This window comes from Myotis daubentonii, chromosome 5 (assembly GCF_963259705.1).
Source record: "Myotis daubentonii chromosome 5, mMyoDau2.1, whole genome shotgun sequence".
Taxonomy (NCBI): domain Eukaryota; kingdom Metazoa; phylum Chordata; class Mammalia; order Chiroptera; family Vespertilionidae; genus Myotis; species Myotis daubentonii.
Genome location: NC_081844.1, coordinates 70,777,515 through 70,790,001, shown reverse-complemented (window position 1 = coordinate 70,790,001; position 12,487 = coordinate 70,777,515). Strand labels below are relative to the sequence as shown.

At 39.5% G+C, this 12,487-nt stretch overlaps 1 protein-coding gene across 1 annotated transcript in view; it reads left to right on the top strand.

The window, feature by feature from the left end:
* Positions 1-12,487, top strand: part of FAT4 (FAT atypical cadherin 4) — a 152,541-nt gene that overhangs the window by 72,060 nt on the left and 67,994 nt on the right. The window contains exon 2 of the mRNA XM_059698085.1: positions 883-1,014. Within this exon, the coding sequence (XP_059554068.1) occupies positions 883-1,014 (132 nt within the window). The remainder of the gene's footprint in view (positions 1-882; positions 1,015-12,487) is intronic.

Sequence of the window (12,487 nt, the reverse complement as noted above, 5' to 3'; positions counted from 1 at the left end):
TATAAAAGATGACATTTCATCCTCTGAGAAAAATGTCTTGGTTATATCCCAGCTAAATGGATGGGTGGATTTTTCATCATGACTTAATTTTGTGACCCAACTGGGAAAACTTTCACTTTTATTAGCAGCTGTCTTCTCTTTTCTTATCAGATATTCAGCTTTTAGCACATAGCTCAGAAGAGGAAACACATGGTTTGAAGTTATTATATGGACTTCACAAATCCTTCCAAACAATTTTTCTTAGGTAGGGAAACAAACAAATGACTGCCTAAGATCTTTCAAAGAGAGAGGTAATACTTGCAATCTATATAAACAGGACATCTGAAAGGAATGCTTGTTTAGCTTTCGTCACATTAAGAAGTGCTGATAGGAGTGAAAATAGAAAAGAAGATGCTTGTATTTTTCCTTCCCCCACAGGTTGAAGGTTGACTTTAAAAGGGAAAATGCTGAGTGTTTCTTAAAACGAAATGGGAACTTCTTTATTTCCCCCAGACCTCAGTTGCCAATCTGTAAACATTTTAAGAGGAAATTGTACACCACTTTATCTGTGTGACTAGTGACATTTACTGGTTGGATGACAGACACACTGGTGCACAAATCTGGGGATTAAAATGACAGTTGATCAGTGAACCTCTTTTGTATAAACACCAAGGCGACCATTTAAAATCAGTTACTATCAACAAGTCAAATAATTTTTACTTGGATTTATTATTTACTCTATAAAGAGTTCACACTGCCTCTGGGCTATTTTCTGTTGTTTGGATGTTGTTTATGAAGGTCCTGGTTCCTTTCTGGAAGGCCTGATTGTCTCTCGTCTATATTTGCATTTGTATCTTGCAGACATGTAGACCATTCACACGTTGTTCCTTTCTCTCCTTGTAGGTAGAAATAACACTTCAGGATATCAATGACAATCCACCCGTGTTTCCAACGGACATGCTGGATCTCACCGTGGAGGAGAACATCGGCGATGGCTCTAAGATCATGCAGCTCACAGCCATGGATGCTGACGAGGTACCTCGGAGCCTGTGTCTGAATTTTTGAAACCTATTCTTCCACTGATCTATCCAATTTCTGCTATGTGTTAACAACTTTTATTACCCAATAACTAAGGCTAAGCAGTGTGTGTTCTTTTCCAAAGAGAACATTAATTGTTGAAATGTGTTGTAAGAATGCAAATCTAGAGATTATGGAGAGGTAATTTTCCTTGGATCAGCAATTCACAACTTCATTTCTAGTTGCATTTTAGATTTCTTAGCCAAATTATTTTAATTCTCAGTAATAAAAATATCCCCATTTTATGCTTTTATTATTTCAATTTGCTATCTTATAGCAGCTAAGGATTGGTTTTTATTTGTAATACTAGAGACCCAGTGCACTAAATTTGTGCACGTGGGGGTGCGGGGGTGGGAGTCCCTCAGCCTGGCCTGTGTCTTCTCGCAGTCCAGGAGCCTCGCAATCAATTGCTCTTGCAGAGGGAGGCCCCACCCACCCACTGCAGCACCACTGGCTGGGTGGCCTGGGTCTCCCTCTGCAGGGGTGATGGTGGGGTGATGGCGGAGCCCCCCAACCAACTACATCACACCCGCCTTGGTGTGGCACCAGTGTGTGTCTTCTGGATGGTCATCTGGACAGTCGTTCTGCTGTTCCGTGGTTCGGTTGATTTGCATATTATGCTTTTATTATTATAGATTAAAAAAAAATGGCCAGGTGGTTCAGTTAGTTGGAGTGTTGTCTTTACACCAAAAGGTTGCAGATTCCATTCCTGGTCAGGGCATATACCTAGGTTTCAGATTAGATACCCAGAATCAATAAAAACATGTCCTTGGGTGAGGATTTAAAACAAAGCAAATTATTTCAAATTTAAAAATGTTAAGGTTATTTTATAATTTTTATTTAATATACATATTTGTAAAACAAAATATATAATTCGGTAATATCCTTATATATTAAGGAAATTATCTAGTCAACCTAATGACTTTTTCAATTTTGTTAATAAACAGAAACTTCTTGCCTAGTGGTGAATGTGAAATGTGGAGCATAACTTAGATTAATATCTTCTATATTTATATCTTAAGTTTAGCTATGTAATCATCATGCTCCAAATGTCATAGAAACATATATAATTTGTAATTTATATTTTTCCCCATGAAGGAAGTCCATGGCCTGTTTTCTCCTCCTTGCTAGGTAAAAGGGTCAATGCATGTTATGGTGTTTGAGAAAGAGGAATCACCTGTCCAGACACTAACATCCCCTTTCTCCTTAAACTAAGCCCAACACACATCCGAGAATTTAACCTTCTTACCTTAAGCTAAACTTTGGAAGTATTGGAAAACTTGATTTTATTGACCGAAGAATTTATTGACTGAAGCAAAAATACACTTCGGATAGTGAAACAAGGAAGGGCATAGAAGAAGCAACAGGGGAACCTAGGCTGGGCTGCTTTGGCTCACTGGGAAGTCAGAGAAAATGGGGCCTGGAGACAGGTTAGCTCAGGGGGAGCTGCAGCTGCCCATTGTTCCCTTGGTTGCAAGTCTTGTGTGATCCTTTGGACTTAGGAGAAGTGTGCTTATGGGGGATGGAGAAGGAGATGGGGCAGGAGGAGGGAATGGCATGGGCATGCTCCCTGGAGGGAGAAGATGCTGGGAACCTTTGTTTTCAGGGGGGTTAAAGGCTGGGCATTAGGGGAGGTCTTGGGGAGGATCAATAGAATATTGATTCATAGAGTGACCAGTGACTATTTGATGAGGAGAAAGGCTATGTTTAGCAAAAGGTGCAGATCTCAGGTGAGGAACACTAAAGAGAGAGCTTGTGGCCAAGGGTGATTCAAAGCTTCTAAAAATTTACCTAGTTGAGTTTGTACAATCCAGAGGACTAGGGTGACAAGCACAGTGAAAATGCTGTAGAATAGGTCAAATGTTACGGATGGATTCCACCATTTGCCCAGTGAAAAGAGTCCCCGTGTTGTAACAGGAATGGCTTCATGTGTTAGACCAGTGGGGTCAGACTGGACCTGGGTTCAGCAACCTCAGTACTTGAGTTCTAGCTAGGAAAGAATTCAGAGCCAAGACCCAAGATATAAGAGAACATTTATTTGGTAAATCACAGAGGTAGAAAAATTAATTCCTAGGAGAAATGAGCTTAGGAAACAAGTTATAGAGGTAAAGGAAAGGGCCCTTGGAGCTTGGGATTGAAGAAGCTAATAGTAATGAACCTGGAAGGGAAAGGGTAAGGGAAGAGAAAGGTTCAGGCGTGCTCCTGGGAGGGAGAGCACGCTGGGTCCTTGATCCTAAGGGTTTTAAGGGTGGGGAGCTTAGGAGAAGTCCCAGGAGAAGATCTCAATAGAATATTCAGCAGCTTTCCAGGTGTGTCCTTTCAGGGTCTAGGTCTCCATGGATTAACTGGTGGGTGCCAGGGCAGGGGGTCATTATTCAGTGAAGCTGGTCCTGACATCAGCCTTGGTGTTGCTTGTCTGGTTTTGCTGCTTTTCTGGCCTGGAGCTGAAATACAAATGAGGCCTAGATGTTATCTCTAAGAAGGAAAGGTCCGGGGGTCCAAACCACAGGACCAGTGATATGCTAAGGGAGGAATGGTCTCTCAGGGAGAGGCCCCACCCTACAATTGTCCTTTGCTTGGTGCCAGGGCTTTCCACCCTGATGACCCATCGTCTTTGCTCTGCTCATGTCTATAGAACTGCCTATCTTACCTTGGTCGCTATGTAACTGGAATTCCCCAATCAGGAATTTTTTTTCCAATAACCATTTACCAACCATTAAGACAGTTGCTTTCCTGTAATCCCTTGTGAGAAAACTTACAAATAGTAACTAATATATATATCCTTGAGATGGTGATATTTAGATACAATCCAATTACCATATCTCAAATGAACCTAACGGAAGTGAGACGTGACTTTGGGAGCCATGGAGTGATTTTCCAGGGTTATATTTTGGACAGATAGAACATTTGCTATACACTCTGAGCTACAGTAGGAGAAGGTTTCCAGTAATGTTGTTTGCTCCATGAAATCATAAACATGTTAGCTCATGTACATGTTGAAGTATAGGTCATTGAGTCCCTATAAGTAAGATTGCTTTTGATTGGGTCCAAAACATATCAGTTTGTCTGGGTCAAAGGGTCCCACTTTCTGTTGCCATATCCTCTTCTCTTCTTCTGTCACTGTCCATTGGAACTGTGAAAGTGAGTCTTTTATTGACTTCATAGGAAGCAAGGAGTATTCCCAGGTCGGGGTAGAGGATTGCTTAAGCAAAAGCTAAATGATTTCCTTTTGTTTCCATGGTGGCAGCATTAGAATGTCCTGGAATTTTGATGATTGCCAATTGTTTCAGTTACTGTAAGTCATCTAATAATTCTGCAACTTGTTTTCCATTCTTTTTGGCAGGGGTGGGGAACCTTTTTTCTGCCAAGGGCCATTAGGATATTTATAACATCATTCGAGGACCATACAAAATTAACAATTTAAAACTCAGCCTGCTATATTTGGCCAAACATTTAATTAACTCACCCCTAATGCCTTGGCGGGGTCAGAGCAAATGATATCTCGGGCCTTATATGGCCCACGGGCCAAAGGTTCCCCACCCCTGCTTTATAGGCTGCCCTGAAGAGGTTAAGAAGCCTTGCTGCTTCCACAACATTCCCAAGTTGTGAGCTACACCCAAAATATAGCTACCATCAGTGTCAATATTGGCTATTTGACCTTTGGCCAATTGACAAGCTCAAGTTAGAGCAATTAATTCAGCTCACTGGGCAGATCTTATGCAAGTAAATAAGAATCTTCAATTATGTCCACCATGAATGTTATTGCATATCCAGCTCGGTAATGTCCCTGTTCATCTTTCAGATAAGTTCCATCTGTAAACCAAATTAAGTCAGCATGATCAATAGGAGTTTCCAGTAAATCATTCCTGGGAACAAGAAGGTGGGCAGTTAGTAAAACACAATCATGGATGTCTTCATCCTGCAGAGGAGGTAAAAATGTTGCTGGGTTAAGACTGCTATATCGAATTAAGGTAATGTTAGGCACAGAAAGCAAGAGTACTTCATAAGAAGCCAGTCCACTGACAGGAATATTGAGTGTGATGAGTGTTCAGTGCAGATACAGCAGAATGAGGAATATAAATTAAGGAGAGTCCATAACTATCGCCTCTGCTTGCATAACACGTCAGTAGCAGAGGTAGCCACCATGCAGGGTGGGAACCCCTTGGCTACTGACTCTACTATCTTATAGGTCCTTTTTCATTTTTTATTGAATTTATTGGGGTGACATTGGTTAATAAAATGATATAGGTCTCAGGGCTACAATTCTATAACACATCATCTGTGTATTGTGCTCTGTGTTCACCACCCCAAGTCAAGTCTCCTTCCATCATCATTGATACCCCCTCTGTCCTCTTCTGCCTCCTCTCACCTCCTTTCCCTCTGGTAATCACCATACTGATGTCTATGTCATAAGGTTTTGGGGTTTTCTTGCTTAATCCCTTCACCTTTTTCATGCAACCCCCCTCTCCTCTGACAGATGATCTCTGTTTTTGAGTTAAAACTGCCAAAGCATTTCCTTTATTTTCATGTATTAAGAGGAATTATAAATAGGTGTCCCAGAGCAGGATCTTTACATAATTCTTTCTTTGGAGCTTTCACTTGGATGGATCAGGTCAATCTGATTTTAATCAGACATATAGAGGTTGAGCTATTAATGAAAAGTTTGGAATCTAATTGTGACACTGTCTAGTCTAATACAGAATAAGCTGTTTTAGTTTGTTTGTTTTTAGAAGAGGAAAGGATATTCCTCCGAGTTGCTCAGGGTTAATTCGTAGCCCATCTTTAGATATTAGACAACCAAGGTATTTACTTGAGGTAAACAGAATCGAAGTTTTTCCTTTGAGACCCTATATTCCTCTTATGGCTAGCTGTTGTAAAAGGTAAATTTCATCCTCTTGGGAGTCTAATATGTCCTAGGGAATAAAAGTAAATCATCCACATATTGTATTAGAGTGGAATTTCTGGGAAATTCAATATCATCCAAATCAATCTTTAATATCTAAGAGAAATAAGTGGGAATCTCATATATCCCTCGGCATAACTGTCCCAGTAAACTCCCTTCTTCCCAGGTGAAAACAAAGAGGTAGTTACTGCCTTTTTGAAAAAATAAAAATAAAAAATAAATAAAAACCCAGGAATACTGAAAAAGGCACTACATAAATCTATCACTGAAAAATATTAGCAGTCTATGGGATAGCTGATAATAGGGTACCGTGGATTTGGAGCCATGGGGTTTCTGTGAATAACTTTTATTTATAGCTCTGAGATTCTGTGCAAATCTCCATCATTTCCGATTGGGTTTCTTTACGGGAAGGACAAGGGAATTCTAGGTGCTTGTGTATGGAATTATAAGCCCCCCTTTAAAGTAACCTTATATAATGGGCTTAGTTCCAGCTTGTGTATCAGGTCTTAAAGGATATTGGTGAATATTAGGTAGAAGCGAAATGCTGTAGTGGCTGAATTAGCTTTGCCAGTATCTGTACCCGAAAAGGTCCCGAGTTGGATTGTAACATCCTGCAACAGACATTCTCTCAAGATTAGCTTCCTCTTGTGGAGGTTCCTTTGAAAATTATTATTTTCCCAACTGCTTTAGAATCTGATTCATTTAATTCTAAATACATTTCACCCTTCAGGGAAAAGGATATGTGAGCGTCAGTGGTTTCAAGAAAGTCTCATCCTATCTGGTGAATTGGGGAAGATTGGACTAGTAAAAATATATGTTGCCCGTATGTCCATATCATTCCCTAGTTAGCAGGGAACAGTTTCTGATTAAAAAACAGACTTTGGTTGCCCTAGCCAGTTTTCTCAGTGGATAGAGCATTGACCTGTGAACTAAAGGGTCCCGGTTTGATTCCTCAATTGCATGGCTCCTCCCTGGCCTGGGCCCAGGTCGGGCTCATGCAGGAGGCAACCAATCGATGTGTTTTTCTCACATCGATATTTCTTTCTGTCTTTAGCCTCTCTCTTCCACTCTCCCTAAAAATCAATGTTTTCCTCGGGTGAGGATTAAAACAACAACAACAAAACAGACATTGGTAGATTAGATATCTCTACCATTTGTACAGAAGCTTTACTCTGAGGGAGAGGCCAACTTAGTGGGGTGTGGTTAAGAATAGATGAAGTAGCTCCAGTATGTGCAAGGGCCTTAGTAACTCCCCCTTTTATGGTAACTTTAGTTTCTCTTAAAGTATTAATAAGGAGAAGGGGAAATGCCCTCTCATTGTCCTTGGAGCAGCCCTGTGCTTGCTTCTGTTTCTTTTCTTTTTCTAAATCCCATTTCAGTCTCTCAAATCTCCTTCTTAAGGTGACTTGACTGTTTAAAGTAAGAACAGACTTCTCTCTCCCCTTGTCTAAGAGACCTTGGGGAGGTCTGACCTCATTGCTTATGCTGAGCTGTAGGTTCATGATTTGGCAGCTTCGTCTTTTTCTCTTTTGAATAATTTTAGTTGATTAGCCAGAATCGCCAGTTCATAGTACACATGGTCGGCCAGTTTAATTTATGTTGTTTAATCAGAGTTATAAGCTCTTCATTTAATCCTTCCCAAAATGTCAAATTTCATAAGGGATCGTTTAGATGATCCTTAAAACTATCTGGAGACAGACTGGGTAAGGTTTGAAAGGTTTTTTTTGAAACATTCAAAGAAACATAAATTGATGGATCTTGGTCCAGTCCATTTACCGGGGAAAAATCTCAGGTATGACTTGGTAAAGCTTATGGGCTAATTCCCTGCATTTTCCTGGTCTTTCTCTGTTTTAAAAAGTTCTCTATAAGAGTTTCCCAGCGAACCTTAGAAACCCCTCAGAAACCAGTAGGTATATTCACTGGAATAGGTTGGAATAGCCAGGATCGTATGTCCTCCAATAGTTAAATTCCTTTGCAAACCTATCAGGGTGCTGGAGAGAGGGTCAAGAAAATCTGTAGGTAGATTCCTTAATTCTGTTCTAGTCCAAGGGACAGACACATTCGCTGGCTCCCCTTTGCCTAAGAATGACTTTTCCCCAAAGGCAGCTGCCAGAATCTGTGTTTGTTTTTCTTAGTCTATCTTGGTCTGGTTTTCTATTCTGAGCGTCCCCTAGGTCAGTAAGGAGCTATGGTGTAGGAGAGAGAGAGAGAGAGAGAGAGAGAAAGAAGAAGAAGAAGAAGGAGGAGGAGGAGGAGGAGGAGGAGGAAGAGGAGGAGGAGGAGGAGGAGGAGGAGGAGGAGAGGAGAATTAGTCTGGACAAGGAAGTAAAGGGTGCAGCGGGCCATTGGAGAAAGAGGTAAAAATGGGGTATGGACACTGAGCTCAGAAACCTGCTTAGGCTCAGAGACAGTCTCTAAAATTTGCTTACTAACTTCTGGGCAGAAGAAAGTCTCTCTGTGCTCCATTTCAAGGGCTTCTACTTACCAATTGAGGTAAGCCTCTCATTCATTTGGTTTTATTTTAGAGCTAGCATTTATTTCCTCTATGGTGCATGCAAAAAATTTTAATTTAGGTGTCAAAAGAGCTCCATTTTAGACATCGTTAGTTGATACCACTTCCAGTTCAACCTTCCCATTTCTGTAAGGACTTGCAAGTAAAAGCTCCCCATGAATTTTATATCTGCAGGAGTATCAGTGGGGGCTGGAGTCTGGGGTCAGTGTTAACCTGAAAATTAAAAGCCAAAGCGAGATGCTACAAGCCTTTGAAATTAAACAAACAAACAAACAAACAAAAAAAGCAATCCAGGAGCACAGATGCGGGCAGAAACCCAAATGATGTTCTGATCATGGAGTGAAGGCAAGGAGTTTTAGTGAGAAAAGAAAAGGAAATAATTACCTGAATAGAAGAGAGGAATTTCTGTTGTTGCTAACAGGCTAGGTTACTCATTAGCTATGCATGGCTGGTGATGGAGTGTGAAGAACATCCAGAACATCGGTCCTTGTGGGCAGGCGGGCTGCTATCCTGGCCACTTTGTAACAGTTTGTAAGACAGAGTTGGTTTGGCCCATCCACAGGTTACTTTGCCCGGTTCAAACATCCCAAATATTCCCAGAGTAAGACTTGAAAGGCAGTTTTTCTGGGATGGCAGCTCCAACACCCTTTAGAAATGGCTCCATTTATAGCCTTTTTCCACATCAGCATTAAATTGTTACACAGCTACCCAGATGGTGGATTGATTTTGAGAGATTAATGGAATTCTTTAAAACGCTAAGATTATGTAGGTCATCAGTAAATTGTGTCGATATATATATATATATTTTTGTTATTTGTACATTTTTTCTTAATAATGAAACCAAACAGAAAAGTACTGTATTAGTATGTTAGAGACACTCTAGTCGGGCACTGGAGAATAATGCTTGGGTCAGGGATTCAGTTTTAGAAAGCAACATGTACCTGTTAAACTTAATTTAAATATCATCTGAAACATGTGCTGGCTCAAGATACACATCTTTCAGAAGCACGTGACTTTTTGAGTCTCCTGTTTCCTTCCATAAACAGAATTATTATGCCTGTAATGGGCCAGGATACTCAAACTTTGTTTTATGGTGCCATACTTGTTTTTGAAACTGCTTGAGGATGTGAAATGCATTTGCAATTTATAGCTATTTACTTTCAGAATTCCTTTCACGTGCTTTTGTCTCTGAGGTTCCTCAGGAGAGTAAAATATTTTTAAACAGCATTATTTCCACTATGCTGTAGCTGAAATATGATATTTGTTTCTTGTGGTGTTGCCGATAGCGCATATTTGGGATATTAAGTAAATAAATAGGCTTTTCAAAAGACCTAATTAAATCATGCCTCTTGGCCAGACATTTTCAGATACTCACTAGAACTATTAATTCACCACATCATCTGATTTTGAGTAGGAAAAAAAGGTTGTTTCAGCAATAGAGCCTGATACCTTTGCTTCAGTTCAGAAGAATTATCGTAACTTTAGGAGACAGAACATTTCTAAATTTTAGAGCATGTGTGTAATAGCTTTTAATGTATATTTGTTTCTTTGCTTTCCCTTAATTTCCAAATACCATCTCAAGAAGTGAGAACTGAAAATAGCTCTTTCCCTACCTGGACTGCTGTATGAGAATAGCGAAACTCCTTGTGAAATATAGAACCGGATGTGGTCAGATTAGAAGACTCAAATTCGTATTGAATGTTTCTGTTAGACGGTACAATTACAATAAATACGTTAGGTACTCCATGTACACCTGAATATACAAGATAAATGTAGGCAATATGTTAAACTCAGCAGTTTCTAAATTAAAATGTGCTTTTAGGCATTCAATTTACAAAATGTTAAGGTTGGCCTGGGGAATGCAGTGCTAAATATAGCTAATGCCACTAAACATACATTTTGAAAGAGTGCTTTTGCCCACAACTGTTAGAAAGTGTCGTCTTGTGTATCTGCTGGCTGTGACGGATAAAACATATTTAATTCTGATGGGACGAATGTATAAAACTGTGATTGTTGTCGTCTCTTGTCAGATCAGCCTTCTCTACCCCTACACACCCTGAATGTGTGTTCTTCCTAACATCTTTCTCAAGAGTTTTTAGCTGCCTATATGATAACTAAATTTCTAGAGGTTAACAACAGTAAAGGATATATTTGTCTCATGTGAGTATATTTAAATCAAAGTGTAATTTTTGAAGTCAACAGTTTTAACATTACTTATACGTCAATGTCAAGACTTAATATTTATGTAGAATAGAAAATCAGGAAACATATTTTCCTTGGGATATATAGCGACCCTAATTGTAGTTTGATTTACTCATTTACAGACATTTTAGTCATCAAGTATACTTGACACACTATATTTACTTATAAGAAAATATTAAAAATAGGAATAAGTATAATTAACATTGTCATATTCTCAGCTGTTTCTCAGAGATTATTCTCTGTTCTTCACATGTATTAACTCAATCCTCACAACAGCCCTATGGGGTGTGGTGAGGAATATTATCATCCCGATAGTTCAGGCAAAGAAATGGGCTCATAGAGGTTAAGTAGTGGCCCAATGACACACAACTGGTATGTAGTGGAGCAGAGATTCCACCCGAAAATCAGCTCCAGAACATCACATCTCAACCAGTACAGTGTAGGCTATTTAACTCAGTATTTCAATTACATCATCCATAATTTAAAAGATCTAAGTCAACCTGTTTATAATTTCAACAATATACAGATAAGTTTAAAACAGATTTTAAAATGCTGTGGAGTCAGCATCTTCTATCATCAAATCTAGATGGGTGCTTTAACTTTAATCCTCCTTAATTTCTTTATTTTGACTTTGTTAAAACCTACTCTTTCTTGAAACCTTCCTTTAACCTCTGTGGCAGGCTGTTCCTCTGGGTTTCCTCCTAGGTCCCTCCCTTCTTCCTCAACCTTGCTGCTTCTCTTTCTTCGCATTTTTTTTTTGGTGTTTTGTTTTCTAATTGAGTTTATTGGGATGATATTGTTTAATAGGTTAAACAGGTTAACCTGTTATACAGGTTCAAGTGTACAACTCAACAAAACATCTACACACTGCATTGGGTGCCCATCGCCCAAAGTAAAATCTCTTTCTGTCCCATTTATCCCCCCTTTGCCCTCCTTCTCCTCCCCACCCCTCTTTCCCTCTGGTTATCACCACACTGTTTTCTGTGTCTATGTGTTTTATATACATATATGTCTGTTCCTTCTTTCCACTCTTAAAACGACGTTACACAGCTCCCTTAGTTACACGTTCCCTTAGTCCTTACACTGCTGTTCCTTTATCTAACCTAATTAAATTCTCAACAGATCTGTGATTTTCACTGTCATGTATGCATATTGATCTGCAGATATTTTTGCAAACCTTTTCTCAACTCTTTGATTGCCACATTTCTATGACGCTATCCTTCAGTCTCTTAACATGCCATATATCACTGCATAGTTTCTCCTGCACCGAAACAGATCTTATCCTTAGCGAGAGTAGTCTTTTAATTCCTAGATAAAGTGATTTGATATTAATTATTTCTCTTTTCTTTCACTTTTACCCATCACATAACCTTGTTAAAAGAAGGGCATGAGACTATGGGAATGCTGAACAAATGAGAGTATTGTTACTGTTATTTCTATATCCAATAACCTATCAGATATCACTGATTTGTCCTGTGTATTATGCCATGTGATGATTTAGAGTTCTGGAGAAAGAGGCCAGGGTTTCAATTCCTGTCTCAGACTCTTTATCATCAAAATGGGGATAGTAATAGTTCATATCTAAGGAGATTGCCTTTAAGGATTAAGTCATTTAGTGCCCATGAAGTGATATGCTCAGAGCAGTGCTTAGCACATAATAAACACTTAATGAATGTGCTCTTTTTTTCAACTTTCCATTCCTTCTGCCAACTTCCAAGTTCATACTTTAAAGTTTCTGAGGACCATGGTTCAAAAACTTGGGAGAACCCAAGAAATCATCCCTGCTTTCATTTTATAGAAAGGGGACTTGGAAC